Genomic DNA, 20150 nt, shown 5'->3' with positions numbered 1-20150 from the left:
CCCCCCCCCCAGTTTTGGGGAAGAAAAAGTGCATCTTATACGGCAAAAAATACGGTACTCTCCTTACCCCTGTACTACACCTGCAATGCATAGTCAGGGATAATATCACTACCCTTTTGAGGACACCCAGTAGAGTCCACAGAGTTTAATCAATGATTTAGGAAGGGGAAGGGGCAGGATCATTGTAGTAGAATCTTCCATTTTAGTAGAAGGTTCTGCTTTAATGTGGAATCTGGGTATGGTTAAAGATGGACTACAGGCAGTAGTCTTAAGATACTAAAAAAAAAAAAAACATTTGATTCTGCCATTAGACACTTTTTTCCCACACCAACGTTTTATTCTTTTTATTATTTTATTATTATTTTTTACCTTTATTTTAACCAACACTTTTTAAGCTATTACAGTAACAATTTTTCCCTCCTTAAATTGTGAATAAAATACATTATAATACTGTCTAAATACATTGAATACCATGTTTAGACAATATTTATTCTTATTGTGGTCCTTTATTTATTTGTGTTGCAAAACAACCACTGATCAACTAGACACTACAATTGTTTTCTGCTTTAATGCAACATTTCCCTAAACAGAGTTTACAATAAATAGTAGTAGCTTGGTCAAACTTTTTACATCTTACATACCATGTGGTATCAACTTCTTCCTAGGAGGAAACTAAAAACTACTTTTACAATATAAACAAGTATTGTAAAAAAACATGAAAATTCTGTAACCGTTTACCACCTATAAATTATAAGTCGATAGGATCTATACATAGCATGAATAAGGCTAACATTGGATTGTCTGAGAATTGGTATCTAAAAACTTATTGTTGCCCAAAAATGGCCTTCATAGCATCTTGGGGAGATGAGAAAAGAAGTTATAAATACTATTAGGCTGGGTCTACATAAATGATTTTAAAAACGCATATAAACGTTCCTACCACGTTTATATGTGTTTTATGCATTTTAAAACGCTAAAAAGCTTTTATAAATGCCTATGACGCGTTTTACCGCGAATTGCTGCGTTTTTACATAAGCGTTTATAAAAGTTTTACTTTTAATCCTTTCACGGAATGAGTACAGGGGTACATAAAACCCCTTACTCATTCCCTTAAAGGGTTAAAATATGTGTAAAAAAAATTGGACGAGGCTTTAATGGTAAATTATTTTATTAAATGTGTGTGTGTTTGTGTAACAACTTTTTTTTTTTTTTTACAGGTTATCCTAATGACAGGATGATTCCCAGGGCTGCAATGAGCACAGCCATGGAAATCCTCCTGACAGTGAGGGATTGCAGGGCACTAGGGGTTAAATGAGGACAAGCCTCTCCATTCACCCCTAGTGCTCTGTGATTGGCTGAGGTTTTACGTTTCTCAGCCATTCAGCACTAGACATGAATGGGGAGACTTGTGCCCATTCATCTCTAGTGCTCTGTGATTGGCTGAGAAATAGGAAACCCTGATGACAGCTCAAGCATCATCAGGATTTCCCTTTCCTCAGCCAATCAGGGAGCTTTTTATCCTGGTATAGATTAGCCCATTGGAAGCATGGGGACTTCAAACATGGGCTTTAAAAGCCTCAGGTTAAACGCTGGGGAAACAGTCCATGTAGACTAAGCCTTAAGGAAAGAACCTACACAGGGCTCAAAACACTGATTGCAATTTGAGCACAGTAGGGGCATTGTGTTGTTGGCTTACTACCAGAAGATAGGAGTTTTCTGGATCTCTGGTAGGAGCAACAAGTATATGGCTGTACTTGCACAATTCTTACAAAAATAAAACATAAGGTAAATGTGCATGGATATCAAGAATTTCCTTATGCATGTTTTTCTTTTGCCCACCATATCCAAGTGACAATCATCCCATAATGCATAACAGCTACATTTTGTAAACAGTTTTCATATCAATGTAATAAAAGGTCCTCATTTTTCATCAGCTGATCATGGTTTCCCAAGCTGCTGCAAAATGTTTTCAAAAGGAAAAAATCTAGAACAATTTTTTGGTTTAATCAAAATCTGTAAACTTACCAAGGACTCTATGATTAAAGTAATCAGGAAGCATCCTCTCACATACAGCAACCAACAGCCAAAATGCTTCTTCCTCTTTTGCATACAGAAGTAAAACTGAAGTCAAGATATTCATAGACTAATAAAGGAAGATGATAAAAAGAGAAATTGCAAGTTAAGAAGAAAAAGCACATTTGCATATTAAATCTTTAAATATGGTAGTTTTTACTGGAAACATATTCATAGATTGGTCAAAATATATGCTGAATTTCTCTGTTTAATGTCTATTGTAAAAGAAATACTGTCTGCTTTTGCTTCCAGAGTCCAGATTAAGCTTGTAACAATTAGAGTATGAACTGTATGCTCGTTTGGGGCAAAGTGATCAAAATGATCAAACAGCAAGAGCCAGGCTGCTGGCCTTTCCTAAAAGTGTTCAGCATTGTAGCCATCATATTTTGCACATTTTTCCTTTGAATTCCTTTAAAGAATCATTGGCCAATAACAATTATATTGTATAAATGACCAAAAAAAAAAATGCAGGTCATTAAAGACATTTCCTAGAATCTCTACGCTTATCCACAAGGGCTGTTGAAGTTAACTTGTGTTCAGTTTATACCCAATAAATTATTTAAACAATTCTAAACCAGCCCTAAAAACTCTAAACCAAACCCCCCCCTCAAACTCTGAGGTCATTGTGGAGAAATGCATCTTTAAAATTCAGAGGTCCTAAATTGTCTAAAATATTATAGCTCCTTTTCTCCTATTTTCTATTGGGAGCCATCTGTTTCCTAACCCTTTAAACAAATGTACCTTTTCCCTGAGTTACCTCAAAAACACCTAACCTCCTCCTCTCTATGTATTTTTTGTAAGTCGGAAAGTGTACCCATAAGCACCCCAAAAAAAAATGAATGTGCGGAGTAACATACCACAGCAAATAGGTTGGCATTGCCACACTGCTGTACCAGTGGGGGTTTAAAGGGACATGTTTAAATAGAATTTAAATCTTGCAGTATATATAGCACATACAAGCCACAGTGGTTGTATCGACATTCTGTTGTCACAGGTGAGCCTCACAGACATACATAGGATGATGTTATCTGCACAACAAAGCAATGATAAATGGGAGACATGAGACAGATCAAGCAACAATTTATTAAAAGGCTCTGGCTTACATGACAAATTCTTCCTTTGGCTGCTGTGCAGTCTGTGTCAGAATGAAACCTGACCTTGACATCTGCATAAATATTGGTCTTGTTTAGTGTACAAATCGGTCCCAATTTCTGTAATAAATCTGTCAGTTTGCTGTCCAAAAATTCATACGCCCAGAATCCCAAATACACTACAAACCTGTCCCAGACTTTGTGAAGTGGGAGATAGCTGATTTGTGTTTTGTAACCAAGAGTGTTGCTTGTTTGCTTGATAAAATGTCCAAGATCCAGAGTCACTGAGATCAGTCAGAGTTGACATTAGGCTAAATGCAGGGCTGGGGAGTAACTAGAAAAAATGGCTACCTAAGGCACTCCAGCAGGAGAGAGTGCAAAAATTGGTGAGGGGTACTTAAAGACATGGGGCCTGATTTATTAAAGCTCTCCAAGAGTAGAGAAGATACACTTTCATTGGTAAACCTGGGTAATCTAGCAAACCTGAAATAGATCTGGTCGAGGATTGAAAAAATTTGCTAAACATCAAATTACGTTTAGGAAATCCAGTACAGATTTGTTGGACCACCCAAGTTCACTGATGAAAGTGTATCTTCTCCAGCCTTTGAGAGCTGTAACAAATCAGGCCTATTGTAACAGCACTCGTTAAAGTTCATGTATGGCAAGATCCAAGATGGAGCAATAGTGAAAAGCAGTGGATAAAATCAATAATATGGTCATATTGGCAGAATGATACAGTATTTTTTACAATTCTAATGACAAACAAATGTATATTCTAATGCAATGTTATCACCTGACAATATCCTATTTTGGGATTCCTGTAAGCATATGCAGTGAGTACTCTCCTCAGAGCTGCAATGCCCGTTTCATTCTGGAAGGCTGGATGTTCTGGCAGAGAACGGTGGAGATCACGTTCGATCTCATCAGTCACCATGCAGCTCCTGCCCATGGATTCTTCTACCAGTCTGTTGTAGTATCCTGGGTGAGTAGCAAGGTCCGTTACTGCATCTAGTAAGAAGAGACAAAAAATGTACAAAATTACCATTATATGCATGCTTTCAATAATGCTAGATAATCTGTTGTTTTTGTGATATAAAACATTTTACATGCACAACATAAACTATTCTTGTATATACATGTTATATACATTTTCACAAGCCAGCTAACAATTCATCCTTCTGTTAATAACTTTGGCAATGAAAATCACCTGAGAAGACGAGCCATAGTTCTCCTCGCAGGGATTCGGGTATTCCCATAGCAGCAAGCTTACGGATCTTTTCTGTACGGAACATACAAACAGTTCTCCCATACTCTGCAAAATGATCCATCCACAAACGCTCCTTTATTTGTTCTCGAGTCTGTTATGGAAAACAAAAGCAGAACTCATCAGTTCACATGAATATGCTGCTCAGCAAATATGGCACCTTGTTTAGCCAAGATTATATGGTTTTTAAATGCAGTAGGCACTTTGATGTTAAATTGTCACATTACTTACTCAGGCTCCACTGCCTATTTGTAGTACTACACAATATTATACAGATATCTATATTTGACATAAAGTCAAGTAATTGGAGAAGAAAGATTGTAAACATGATATCTGTATTAAAGATGACTTAAGACACTGCAATAGAATATGATGAGTTCAGAGCTAGGTGAGCGACTTAAATCTGAACTAAACCCTGCGGCACATACCTACCAGCGACAACTCGCTGGCCGCCGCAATCTTTCCTCTTCTGCCCAGAAAAGATCTTAGGCCATTTTGATTGGCAGTGTCATGACAACGCAATTCCCGCACAGATGTGTGGGAGTTAATCCATCCAACAAGTAAGATTTGTTACTGCAGAAGGGACATCGCCCATCCCTTTCTGCAATAAGCACCTGCCTGAATCGCTAAAGTTCAAAATGAAACCTTAGTTCCACTTCATGGTTATTAAAAACATTAGGTAAATGATCCTGTGGGAGAAAGCAGAGGGGTCCCCATAACATCCTCTTAAGCAGCAGCAGGATCTGTGATTCAATTCAATCCAAGCAAATCAAGTCTGTCTATTCACAATTCACAATGTTCAGGAATGGCTTTACTTGTCAGGTTTGTCCGGATCCAAAGCGATTCTATTGGAGAGACTGAGTAATAGGGGTTCTATAATATACATGCAGAAAGGGAGAACACTCCGCGTTAGTAGATGGTAGAATATCAAGCACATGCCTATGCTTCGATATAGAAAAGCAAAGGCAGATGTAAATGCCTGTCTGACAAATTCTAACACAATAATGAACAAAGTATTTACTGATTTACACAGCCTGAGCTTTTGTTTCACCAAGTGTAGGATGGTGTGCATAGTGCAGAATAAAACATTCCCGACCCAACACACCTCCCACTAATCATAAGCTATGCCAGGGAAATAGATTCATCCACTTTTAGGATGCCAGAAACAAAACACACATTTTTCTTGCTCAATAGCAAAGTCGTGATGTGAAGTTGGTCTATGATCACTATCCATCCAATGTTTGGAAAATGGAATGAAATCTGATTGGTTTATCTATGAGGATATTTTACTGTTATTTGTTGTCATTTTATACAGTTAGGATATTCCTCCTTCACAATCAAACATTATACTTTTCAAAGGAAATTTTAGTGGCAAAGAACACTGCAGCTACAGATTTAGGGACATTGAGCATATATGAACTCAAACAAAATAGATATCCCTTAAGAAAAAAAAAATTCTGTTCCTATCAAAATTTTAACTTTTAAGGATACCATCCGCTATACTGCATAGGAACCACTAGCCAGACAACTGACAGGTGAGGATATTCACCTATAATTTCACTTGTGGATCTGTGAGGGGAATAAACAAATGTGCACTGTTAGGTGAATAATAAGCCCTAACTGGAGTCCATCTTTAAAATGTAAAAAAAAGTTTGTTTTTGAGCATTCATTATTATGACCAGATTACTCCATATCTAAACCCTTAATAGTACTTTTTTTAGGTGTTACACACAAAAAAGATGCTGAAGGACATAGCAATGTAAAAAAAACAACTTAGGCATATGAATAATAGATTACATTATACAGAGTTATCCAAGGGAATTTTTATCTTACATGTTATACAAATATCTTTTATTATAAATGTTACAATTTCCTATTGTTTCATGTAAAACACAATCATATCAAGTAGTACATTGAAGGACAAATGGGTACATATAGACAATCAAAAATTGCTTGAGACTAGTTCCTACTTTCATCACTAAGTGTAGTGTTAAGAAGCAGTACAATACCATTTCAGTCTTGGGGCTCTCAGTTCCCATCTGATGAAAAGTAGCCATAAAAGCTTCTGCATTTGTTGACAACTTCTCCTTCTCATTTCCACTTTCCATGTTTTGGTTTACGATTATGTTCATATTCCTAAAACTGTCCTTACTGAGAACCTGGTCAGAAAGTTTAGAACATTTGTTAGATGAGCAACTCTAATACCCAAAAAAGAAGCTTGAAAATACATCATTTCATTGGCTTGTATTTTAGCAATCCCCCATATTCTGGCCTTTTAACACCATGAAGTCTGGGGAGTTTCCTGTGTTTCTTACTTTGTTAACATAACAAACATAAATACTAACTACCTATTATTTCTAATACTAAATACTTTTATTTAACTAGAGAGAGTAATAGATATCACAGCAATGTTTCTATAGGTTATTGAACTATTATATTAATTTATATTCCTTTATACAATTAACAGGTTTTCTATAATAATCTGCAGTAGTCACACTTACATGACAGCCTCTTGTACAGAAAGCCCCTGAAAATATTGCCACACACAATATTCAGTGAATGTATTGCAACAGTAAGTCATCAAGGACTACAGTAACATGTTTCTTGATACCCCAAAGTACTGGTTATCTTTACTGTACCCAACTGAGCAGATTAGCGAGAAAGGAAAGCGTAGCTTATTATGTACATATGTCAAGCAGGATTTTAAAAAACTTGATGTAGTACGGGCTTGGTTTTACAACCAAAATCAGTATTTTATTACCTACTAAAAATAATTTGTAAATCTGGAGTTTCAGATTACGACTTGCTGTTGATTAGGCACCAGGGAAAAAAATACTGTATTGGATTAATTGTAAGGAACTATGCCCCTGAACCAAAACTAGAACATTTTATACCGAGAACACATCAATAATCATGGGCTTGGGAAGAAATACACAATGGGCTTTGGTTACACTGACCCAAATACCAAAAGCAGTCAGCATGAGCCTGAAGAATTGTTCTTTTGTTAGGTATAATTAGAATTGCTGGAAAACATTTTAATGCAAAAAGATTATAATTAGTGACACATTTTTACGAATTGGCATACACAAAGGTACGGATAAATCATACCATTTCACAGTTTTTTGTGGATATGTTGGAGTTGATCTGTTGAAGCCTGAGCAGTAAACCATTAACCAGACTCTCTCTGTCTTTCAGCTCAATAAATTGGAAAGCCATCTGTTGCCTTATGCTGATAATGATAGGATTAGGCAGAAGACTGGTGTCCTCCATCTTCTCAACACTCACTACCTGAAAAAAGAAAATAAAATTCATAGAACATTGAAAGTCCTATAGCAGCATATTAGCCTTCTTGCTCTTCAGTAAATAAATCAAAAGCAACATCTACGATGTGTTTATACACATCTCATTACATATAAATTGCACAAACATTTTAATATAGTTCTATAAAATAAGTAGGCTTAATCCTATAGTTTTGAAAGGAATCTAATACAAAATAAACTTTTTTTTACCAAACAAAACAAAAAGGGAGAAATGGTGTGAAGATATAGCCCCTAAAAATACAAATTTACATTAAAGGCCTAGATGTTAGATACAAATCACTGTGTGGGGTTAGCAGTTCAGTAGTTAGGGTGAAAAGATATATATTTAAAATTAAAATAAAGTTGATAATGCATGAAAAGAAAAAGATGGTGTACATTGTCATATGCTTTATGAACACTTACATGTGCTGCTATATCTACCAAAGGTTCCATTAACAAGGTGTATTTTTCACCAAACATAAGCTAAAACCACAGTTACAAATGTATGCTTACAGGAGTTCACAAAAACCCAGACATAATAAGATAAAATGGTCCTCAGACCCAACAATTACCTCCTTCAAAGGAATAATAACATTACATAAACCATCTTCTTTGCTGGCAAAGCAGAGGTAGCTGTCAGAAGCATAAATCCTGCCTGGTGTATGGCATCGGCTAAAGGGAGTCCAGAGGGAACACTCCACAACATCATATAACTTCTCTCTTCTTGGCAGTTTGAAAAGGGCACGAAAAAACTCAATCTGTGCTCTTTCTTCAAGATCCCTTTGTATTGAAGAAAAGTAAAGGACTGCTTTAAGATTTATTGGAGTGTTTTTTAGGCAAACCAATTGTATATACAGTTGTATCCATTAAAATACAAATATCCATGTAGAAAGTGTTGCATCCTTTGCTGTTTACATTTACAAAACATCAGTTTACTGCTCACTGCACCCTCAACTGTAAGATTGAAAACCCCAAAACACAACATACCCACAGTTTTGAAATATAGCATAATTTCTTAATTTATTATTGTTACATATTTTTAACAGTAGCTAAACACCAATGTACATCAGCCCATGAAATACAATTTTTCTTTGCTTTTTAAACCAACAGTCATACAACATTTAACCCTAAGAAAGATTCCGCAATTTGCAGAATAATAGAAAAATTTGTCCTCCATATAGTCCTTTACTAACTACCATGAGTGCAGATTGCCATATTAAATGCTTACCTTCCTCCCTGTTCCAGCAGTCCTCCTTTTTCCAGGGGACTTCACTGAGCCCACCCGCCCACAACAGCATAGTCTCAGATATCCCTGCTGGCGCTATATACATATAACCTCAACCAAATGGCATTTCAACATTATGTCAAACATTTGCTACAAAAAAAAACATTTTCCCTTGTTGCTTCCTAGAAGTTAGATACAGATTACAAAACTGGATATTTATTGTTGCTTTTAACTATGTTTTGCTATATAACTATGTGCATGAAAAAATAATTTAAATATTTATTTTAAAATTAATTCACTAAAAAGAAGGTCATCACTAATTTCTTAGGCAGTATTTACATTCTACAAATGTGGCTGATAACTCTGCTTCCTTTTTTCAAGAAATACAGGATGTAAAATACATGGTGACTGGAACTTAGGATAAGTACAGCAACTTCTTAGTTTGTCCCCTGCTAATGTTTACACTCTGCCTTACTAGTCAGGAAATAACTGCGGAAGCAAAAGGCCTCTGAACACAGCTAAAACAAAAAATTCTTACTAAAGAGGTTGCCATGAAGCTGAAGATGAAAGGAAAATTATGTCTGCCTTATTTTATGCCTACCCATCTCTTCTGTCTCTGCCTCACTACTCACCCACCAATCCATATCCCCCCTTCCTATCATCTGCTGCTTCCCCACCTCTTGGATTGTAAGCTCTTTCGGGACAGGGTCCTCTCCTTCTCCTGTGTCACTGAATGTGTCAGTCTGTCACATGCAACCCCTATTTAATGTACAACGCTGCATAAAATTTTGGCACTATATAAATCCTGTTTATTATTAATAATAAAAGAATCAAATCAGATATGACTTGCAGTAAGCAAAATTAAGGTATCCAAAATTGTTTTGTCAGACTCCTTCATTAGTAGGCCCAATGACAACAATATTAATACCTTATAAAATATATATATATTTATACAATCATACACACTGAATCTTTCTAGCACAATCAGAAGGCATGCAGATATTAGAAGAGTAATGTGGGCTAAAGGTTATAAGGTAGCAGCATGTGTTTTGGTCTCTCAATTTTTAACTTTAAATTCATCTTCTCCAAGTCAGAGGCCTTTAGTCTGGACCTTCATGCCTCCCAACAATCTCATTTGTAGCCTCCTTCTCTTTTTTTGTCAATAGATTTTTTGTTGAAGTTTTTTTATAAATTTTAGTATAACAAAATAAACATACATATAAAGCAGAATAGAACAAATTTCCCTCCATCAGTACTGTATTATAACATCGCCATGAAAACCCATTCATTAAAAATATACACATCACAAATCCTATGCTTTTATTATCAATCACAATTCCCTCTAACCGCATTTAAGGTGGGGAGTGGGGGGGGATAACACAGAATGAAAACTCCACAAAACAAAACATCAAACAAACCAGTCTGGATATATATCAACCTCTAATAGTGGTTAGGGAAACAAAGAGAAAAAAATAACCAATTACCTACAGTAGTATTTTGGGAACTCTCAGGTCCCTCTTTGCCCTAACTTGTGGGATGAGATCTGGAATATGATATGGAATCTGTTGTTTTTTCCAAGTGCTTGCGAAAGTTTGGCTGCCAGCAGAACATGTGACCCCCATTGTGAACTGGGCATTAGTAAGGCTTGGGGGCTTAAATTGTAACAGAGCTACCAAGGGGTCCCTAGTCACATGTTTATGAAACAAAGTTCCCATTAACCGAAGTACTCCCCACCAGAACCTTATAACCGAGGGACATGTGCACCACACATGTAACGCGGTACCCTCCTGACAGCCTCTGAAACAAGCCTCGTTCTCTTTTAAATGGAGTAGCAAAGTTATCCCACAAAGACCTCACATTGCTCGATTCAGTTACTCCAAAAACTGCAGAACCCGATTCTAGCATCAGAGGCATTTACGTGAATAAACACTTTCTCAGTATACTTTCTCTATTTTGGGTTTCTCTCAATCTTCACTTCATCCCATTCTAAGCAACACTCTTTTTCCTCTTGACTTAGGTAATTCCCAAGTTTGGTCACCTTCGTTCTGGTATTATATATAGGTCCAAACATTTTCTCAGTCACACTGGATAACTTCCACTAAATTGTGTCCAATAGTCTTTTGGACAGTAATGCAGCTTTTATACGTTTTATAATTATGCTTTTTTTGATCGCCCTCCCACACCCCTTTGAGTTATTGTACGATTATTCAGGTGTGGCTCTCAATCAGCTTTTGATTGCTTCCACTTAGGCTAAGTCTACACGTTTTCCCCAGTGTTTAACCTTAGGCTTTAAAAGGCCTTGTTTGAAATTCAGATTTTGTACCTTTTTTCCTACTCTGCCACAGTCTATTTTATTGTGAAACTTTGTATCTCACTGAATACAATGACACACTTTCACAGTGATTCCTACAGTTTAGAAGGTGGCTGGTTTTCCAGTGCTTCAAAAAAGACCCATCAGAGCAGCAATTTCCAAGAAGAAATTGTCATTTTGTTTCAAAGGTAAAAGATCCTTCTTTATCCTTGATTACCTACTTGCTACTACACTTGTAACAACATGCAAGCATCCAGTGACATGTCATGACACCCAATACACAAACACACATACATGGGATGGTGACAAAGTAGTGACACCAGTGTTAGGATAGTAGCCCTAAAACTTGTAACTTAAAAAACAAAAAAACAAAAAAAAAAACAATATATTACATTTCCAAACTGGGAGATTTTATTAACTACTCTCTTTTTTGCTAATTTAGAACATCATTTACTCTTCAATAGAAAATAATAGGCATAACAATATTATTTTTTTATTAATGTTCTTTGTGGTCCTCCTCTTCAAGTAGAAAATGCAGACACAACAAGCAGTCTAGAAATTACACCCCAAAGCACGTACCACCCACCTATATTTCCAGAACACTTGTTTGCCTGTCCCCTATCTCCTAATGGACTGTAGCCTTGGTAGCTTGCTTAGTCTTATCCTGCAGCTATGGTACACAGGAAAGGTCATTCTATAAAAATGTTCACTGAAATCAAAAATTTTGCATTTACCAGAAGCCAGTGTATTATTATAGGATTTAAATATATCATGAAGTCCTACCGTGTTTGATGTCTTTAAGGGCTCATAAACATTAAAAAATGTGTTGTGTTTCACTAAATATACACGCATTGCCACAACGTCAACATATGCTGTGCACTGCCACATTTGCTTTACCACACAGGCAGTGTCCTAGGTTTCCTCTGGTCTGAGACACACCAAATGATCCAATTAATAGCAGGGCAACTTTAAGAGAACCTCTATAACAAATATATAAAATCTATTAAACTAAAAACCTTTCCTGTTGACTTTAATCCATTTCACCAAAATGGCAAATTTTGTTGAAATGTCCTCAAATTTGACACATTTCAGTGCAACAAACAAAAGTACTGTTAACAGTGGGTTATGAATACAATTTTATGCATTTAATATTCTGCTTTATCAAAAGGTGTCATATATTGTATTACTGAGCAGAAAGCATTACAGACATGAACAGGCCAAAACAGCCCGGAAAACATTAGCACGCAGCTTTTGCACTACATCAAACTTCATTACACCACTTCAGTCCATTTGTGAATCCTAACCCAGATGTACCATGTAATATCAATATGAGATAAAAGAGAAAAAAAAGCTCAGAGGATGGAAAGTCAATAAGCAGAAGGATGCCTATTAGTCATAATTATTTTGTACTCATGAGCCGTGCTTGAAGAATATTTTTAATGACTAATAAAGATAGATGCTTTAAATATTTATGTGCATACAGAATCGGATTGCTGGGAAGAGCAATCTCAGGAAGCCTTTCAGACAAACTGAACAACAAAGACAATACAGCTCAATAACACATAAAAACACATTGATTAGTATTGGGAAAAGGATCACTGTATATAAACTGACTGAGCCGTGCTTTACTACACTATTTATTTACCACTAAAAATAAGTATGCAGATGTACACAGATGCAAAATAAACCTAAAACGTAAAAAAAAAAAAAAAAAAAAGTAGAGAATTTTCATGAATCCTTTAAAATAAATCACATGACGACTGGAGGTAATCCCTTTATAATAATTTGAATGCACACTTAATTTTTACTAAGACACCCTAAAATACATAACTGTAGAGCAGAGCTGTAGGAAAATCAAAACCCCAAGTTAAAACACATTTATGTCAATGGTCTCACATTTTACACAAATGGTGTAATTCTTTGTAGTTTACAGAGTCACACCGGCCAGTCACTATACAAAGTCGTTACCATTTTCTCTCCCTAGTAGTCATATCAATACAGCTTTATCAAGACTAACAGCAGCTTACTTGAGAGGTCAGCTTTGCCCTCCTATCAGCAGGCTGTGTACAATTCACAGCAATGTAAACTGCAAGAAAGCTAAATTGTCTAACAAAGCTGACACTTCCAGCCTGAATGCTGATGTAAAGAGACCATTACAAAGACAAGTTGAGGTACTGTTAAAAAAATACATATTCTTCAAAATGAATGTGTACAATTTGATGTTGACATGACTAGTGTAGACCTGATTTATTCACTATAAACTACCTATTAGGACTATGCAATGAAATGGAATAAACAACAAAGGGAAACTGGGAAAGAAGTATTTGTCATCTTGCCTATTTACCTTTGCATATTATATGGCTACATTATAATTCACTTTCACCGATTTGGCACACAGGATATTTTATATGTTACTATACAATCACTAAAACCACATTTTTTTGTTTACAGGGGCATGAAGATTTCTACCATTCACGATGGTAACTTGTCTTACTAATAGGCGGTGGAGTGTGTACTGTAACCTAATGCTGTATTACTGATGTAGTACCTGTTATGTCTGGATCAGTGGGTTTTGGACAATGCAGCTTTTTAGTATGTAAACAGCCTGCCATGGTGCTATAAACATGTGTTCTTGGGGTTTCTCTAAGAAATCCATGGGATTTCTATACTGGATTATTGAACAGCCTTTCTCCTAAGCGTGCTTTTCTCTGCTCAGCACAGAAAAAGTCTATCACATCTCAGGATTTGGCAGCCAATGGCTTATCCATCACACTTATATAAGCAAGATAGTACTACATTCAATTTACTATATATGCTAGCTACTATCTTGTTATACTTTAACACAGATAATAAAAAGTGCCAGTTTGGGTGGATTTTCAATAATTAAAAAACAGCATTACATAGGATAGAATTCATCAATATTGGTTTTGCATAAACCTGAATTTAACAGGTAATTTAAGTATGTGTGGACACAAATAAGCTAGGACATATGTGCATTAGAAAAACTTGTCTTGGATGCATGGATTACATTGTCCGGTAGAGGAGATACTCCCTAGGAACCACAGAATAGGAGGCATTTTGGAGCAGTGGTCACCAACCTTTTCGTACCTACGGGCCCCTAAATTTACTGGCTCAGGACCTCTCATGTGCGGGGAGCCGTGTGTCACTCAAAGGGGAAGAAACTTTCGCCATCTTAACATCATGATGCCAGAACTCGCCCACTGTCCCATCGCAGGTCTGAGCCTGCAATGGAAGAGTGGGTAGGTTGTGTGCAGACACCACCCGCCCACTTCCCTGAGCCTGCGATCCATACGGGGGACATGGCCAGAGCCGCGGACCACCTAAATGGCGACCGCTGTTCTGGAGGGCACATTCCTAGAGGTTCAAACATGCGGTCGAGCTTCCATACTCATCAAAAGATAAAAAAATATTGAAGTATTGTATCTTACCACTTCGCCGTGAACCTAGTTACCCTGGCTAAATGTGAAAGTTTATGCATGCGCAGAGAGCCATAGAACGGATATCATATTGAGGAATCCATAATCTTCTCCCCTAGATCAAATGACCAGGGGGTGTCACCGAAAGACTTAGTCCTTCCTCAGGTATTACATATTTTAAGTCCAGTTGTTATTGATCAAATACAATGATAATGACTTAACTGTCTATAAGAGGGAGAAAAAAAAACGACAAAACTAATCATTCAGAATATATTTTCCTTTGTGATCGATTGCTCCTTTTTCCTCTTAGGATAAGGTTACATAAAAGGTACAGTTTGACATTCAAAAATCCGGCCACCAATAATCCGTTTACTTCAGTTTCCTGGCATAAATTTCAGATAGCATATTTAACCACCCTGCCGTTAAGCCCGACCTTCGTTCGGGCACAAAAAAATTGCAAGGATGGTTAACCCCGAGATTTTTCGAACCCCTGTTCGGACATATTTCTGTAAGTTACAGGTCTACAATTTAAAAAAAAATTTCATGAAAAACGATGGATCACTTTTGGTACAGAAATCTAGACCTCAGTGTAACGTTCAGGAGGTTAATACAGGGACTGCAGTACACTGTTGGCCACTAATGTTTTGGCACTATTTTGCAGAAACATTTGCTTGCTAAACTAAATACATGTTGAGACGTCCCTGCTGCCTGCTCCCTGGAACTGTGCCAGATGTCTGTGGTGCCGCAAGAGGAAGGCTGGCCTGTGTGTGGAGGCAAGTATAAAAAAAAAATCCGGGATTTTCTAAAATCCGGCACACTTCTGGTCCCGAGGTTGCCAGATTTTTGATAGTCAACCTGTATTTGCTCAGTGTGAAAACATGATGTTCTTTTAAAACAACTGTACATGTTTATGAAAAAAATCATCCATAATAAGATATAACATCAATCAGGTTGTCTGACTGCCTTTATGATTATGGATATGCTCCTTTTTCAAAACTCCACCGAGCGAAGCTATCTAAGCCTCTGATTTGTAAGCATATTTAAATAAACTTATCCACAGCACCCCTGGTTTTGTTTTTCCAGTCACCACTACCGAACAAATAAATGCAAAAAGAAAAAAAAATCACCTCTTTGTTATTTGTGTCGACTGTTGCAAATTTGGGTCCAATTCAAATACTTCATTATCCAACAGTCTTCTGACAGTAACATCAGCAAGCTGCTCCATTATCTGGAATACTTCATTGATATCAAGGAACATAGAGAACTCTCTCTCCTTCCCTTGGGCATGGACCACAATGATGTCTGCCATTAGGACATTGGATGTCCTTTCAAGTTTCTGGACTTCTACCCAGGGGATCACAAGTTTCACTACAATACAAATAAATAAAACAGATTTCATTTTGAATCATTTTCTGGACAATAAACTACAATTAAACGTAAATGAAATCTTTTAAGAAATACAGAATATTATTATACATACGCCTCAAAAGGATATTTAGGAAGGTTCTAATTATGTAGCTCTATAAAATTATGCCCAGATTGGAATTTACATAGGTACATGTAAGGACTGTAGTCCTGTTGGAGTTGGTCTCTGTTTAGACTCAGGACCTCTTTAAAATGTTTCACTAATAAATATATACACAATATTTGCCATTGAAAAGCCTGTCTGTTTCTGTCCTTACATGTACCTAATGATATACTTTGTTTTGCTAACCATGTCATTTTTTCCAAAGCAGTCATAGACTGCATGCAAGTTTTATCTTGAACCCTGCTGCATGGACTACACAGCACTTTAGCCAATATATATATATATATATATATATATATATATATATATATATATATATATATATGGTTTGCATTTTAAAAATATTTGACAATGTGTGTAATGTTAGGTAATCCCCTTTATACAGAACTGATAACCATAAACAGTTTTCTTTAAAAAAAAATGCTTTTCTCCAACTTGATTCTATTCAAAACAGAAGGATGACATTTATAAAATTGATAGAAAACAAATGCTCTATTTTAAAGCAGTGAAGCTGACATTCAGTAAACATTTTCTGGTGCAGAGTCCATCACTGCCATTTAAAACTCATTTACCTGGAAAAATCTCTACCAGAAAGAGAATGATTACTAAATGTCAGGCTCACTGCTTTACACATAATTCTCTAAAGGGGTAAACTTTAGACAGACAGCTAACTGCAATTGAAATAACCCCATTTACAGGTTAATTACCAAATGATATATAATTGTATTTAACCACTCTTGTGATCTGCACATATCTGCAATGCTACAAAGTCAAAAACAACTTTATAGTTCTGCTTTATTGCTTTCTGGATCATACTGAAGGAAGCAGCATCGATGAACCAGGAAATAAGTGCATCAACTGTCTAGTATAGAAATATTTACCTAAAGAAGATAAATTAAATAACCTTTGGTAAGTAAAACTGTAAACATATAGGAACTTGAAATGAGTTATTAGCCATTTGTGTATCACAGAAAAAAGGAAAGAAGAAAAGCAGGGGCTTTCTTGTGACAATCAAATTATATGTTTCATCACATATAGGATAAAAATGATTCACTTTCAGGTAAGTGATAATAAACACAAATAGAGGTACACACAGCAAAATTGATTAAGCCATGTCTAACTTGGAACTAATTTAGAAACCTTATGTCTAGTATACGAGCAATAATACCCTATGATGGTAATGCGTTTTGCTGTGTGTAACTCTATTTGTGTTTATTATCACTTACCTGAAAGTGCATATGTTTATCCTATATGTGATAAAAAAAAATTAATTTAATTGCCGCAAGAAAACCCCTGCTTTTCTTCTTTCCTTTTTTTCTCTGATACACAATTATCGAGGGGTGCAGCAGTAACTGATTGTTTAATAGAAGATAGGGGAAATCACTACCTCACCAGATATACATTATTAGCCGTTTGCCTGGAATTTTATTCTCATACAGGGTGCATCTGAAACAAACCCAGAGTATTTGAAGTGTTTGGGCAGCTGCTGCACACTGTGTATGGTCTCTGTAATTGATACTTTTTTACAAAACAGAGGGAGGGGATATCTTTGTCTGTAGATAAGCTTCAAAACTAAAGACATCATTTTTTCCTCACATGGCACACATCACAAACTCCTGACACATACATTGTAATGTGCTACATGTGCCAGTGCCAAATGGCTTGCTTGGCATTTTCATTACTATAGGTCTAAATGAATCTTCAACGTTAAAATCTATTGTACTAAGAATTCCCTTTATATCAAGGAGAAATGCTGAAAAAAAAAACAGTTTGCAATTCAATAAACACTGTGCTCATGGATTGGTTTGTAGTTTAATATTTCAGACATGCATATATGAATTTTTTTTCTTAATGCAATTTGGTGTTTGTCAAAGGATATTTGTAATTATTTTAGAGATTTATAGATTATTTTAGATTTTATTTCAATTATTTTAGAGATCAGAGATTTTTGTGTCAATAACAGGTCTTTAATATGCTTTCTCTGACATTGTATCATCTGGTCCCTGCATGCCAGAGTGTTCCAAGCTTCTAGGAACAAAAATAAATATATAAAAAAAACTGGTTCTACTGCTTTCTAATCAGGTACCTAACACAGCACTTTAAGGACACTCCCTCAAACATGACAACAAAGGATAGTTGAAAACCTCAATGAATGGATGGTATTGTAAGGCAACTGTCAAGTAAAACCGGCAACCTGGGCAGACCTGCACTTGCAGCCAGAGCAACAACCCAGTAAATTATATTTTAGAGAGAATATACAGTGCAATGCTAAATACTTTTGAGAAACTATTTAACAGGTAACAAGAGTATATTCCACAAACACAAATGTTTATAAATCTCAGTCAGTTAAAAATCCTTGCAACTTCACTTAACCTAAAGGAAGCAGTTGGGAACCAAAGGAAGCAGGCATTCACTCCAAAACAAGTGAAGTTTTGTTCTTTTTTATAAAATAGAGAAATTATTTCAGAACATTTGAAGGTCTTGTTCTGGATACTGATCCTTAGTTCTCAGTAAGGGAAAGGTATGTTGACTTTGGTTATGTATATACTACTAAACACATTAAAAGAAACGGTACATAGCTAAGTCACATGAATATAGATGTATTAAAAAAACAATAGTCATCAAGAAAAACATCTGTATATGAAAACTCCAAAGACTCGATTTATAAAACAAGGAACTAGACTATTCCCTTGTGTGAACCCTCCAGGTCCATGTGTTTCAGGGGCAGTAACTGATTCCCACCAGGGTATGTCAGATTCACAGTTTTATAAATAGAGCCTTAGGAGTGAATTATGCCTCTCACAGTTCATATTTTTATTAGAAAAAAAAGGGGGGGGGGGACAATTTTTTTCATTCAGCCAGATGCCATAAAGTTTTTTTGCATGTGAGGAAGTAAAAACTTCTTTATAGCTCAACAATAAAACAATGGAATACTACAGTCAATAATTACACAGAGTCTCACAGACAGAATCAATATATATTGTACTACACTGCAATATCTCTGAAAAAAATAGACATTGCATATTTACCTATATACCTGGGCCAGCTTTAGAAGGAAAAGTCATTGAAAATTTCTGTTTTTTGCAAGAATATAAAATGCTGTCAAAGCAAAACAAGAATTTTTTATGCAATAACAACTCAATAATTCAATGAATGCACATTCAGTTGCTTACATTCTTTTCCCAGAAAGAAGGAGTAGAAACATATGTGGTTGATGCTTAGGTACAGCCAGCCCTGGCGTGGCACTCGGCCCTTCCAACAGCAGCATGAATAAAAGGTCACCAGCTTTTCTGCCTCAGGAAAGTTGAATCTGCTTTCAAACTTAACCAAGCCCTCACGAAACTTTTCAGGATCTTCCTCCTGTTCAGCCAACCTACTGCTTGTTTCCTCTGCAATGAGACCCTGTGCAAAACAAATACAGTTTTAGGAGTACAACAAATTCATATTTTTTATATTCTCTAATAATTTTCTTACTCCTCTGTGATTAATACAACATGCACTTTTACCATCTTGCTGCCGTCAGTATTCTCAGTCTGTAATTTGCTCTTACAATCTACCTATCTCTTTTACCCCCCTGGCGGATTTCCAGAGTGTGGCTCGGGGTAAAAAAAAAAAAAAACATGCAAAAAGCGGTAACCCCTGAGCCACACTCATACCAAAAACATACTTGCCTTATCGGCATCCCCCCGGGTCCTGCCCGTCAGATCTCCTCCTCAGGCAGTGTCCTCTTCTTCTGATTTTCAGCCGGCGAGTGCAGTGACGTTCCCCGGGGTTTCCCCGTGACGTTGGTGTGTGCAGAAGGCGCGGCGGGGAATTCAAATAATTTTGTATTGGATTCAAAACAAAATAGCTGTATTGAATCCCTTACAAAGAAATGTTATGTATAATATATATATATATATATATATATATATATATATAT

General features: G+C 36.2%; 1 protein-coding gene across 5 annotated transcripts in view; it reads right to left on the bottom strand.

Annotated features, from left to right (window-relative positions):
* The window catches only part of TBC1D8 (TBC1 domain family member 8), a 50955-nt gene that overhangs the window by 11240 nt on the left and 19565 nt on the right, over window positions 1-20150 (bottom strand). For all 5 annotated transcript variants that reach the window (XM_072413766.1, XM_072413758.1, XM_072413770.1 and 2 more), the window contains exons 4-11: window positions 19402-19630; window positions 15828-16068; window positions 8300-8507; window positions 7537-7716; window positions 6438-6587; window positions 4372-4522; window positions 3958-4172; window positions 2026-2143 (exon numbers count right to left, since the gene is read on the bottom strand). In XM_072413766.1, coding sequence (XP_072269867.1) covers window positions 2026-2143; window positions 3958-4172; window positions 4372-4522; window positions 6438-6587; window positions 7537-7716; window positions 8300-8507; window positions 15828-16068; window positions 19402-19630 — 1492 coding nt within the window. The remainder of the gene's footprint in view (window positions 1-2025; window positions 2144-3957; window positions 4173-4371; window positions 4523-6437; window positions 6588-7536; window positions 7717-8299; window positions 8508-15827; window positions 16069-19401; window positions 19631-20150) is intronic.

This window comes from Pyxicephalus adspersus, chromosome 1 (assembly GCF_032062135.1).
Source record: "Pyxicephalus adspersus chromosome 1, UCB_Pads_2.0, whole genome shotgun sequence".
Taxonomy (NCBI): domain Eukaryota; kingdom Metazoa; phylum Chordata; class Amphibia; order Anura; family Pyxicephalidae; genus Pyxicephalus; species Pyxicephalus adspersus.
This window is presented reverse-complemented; position numbering and strand designations above follow the sequence as displayed.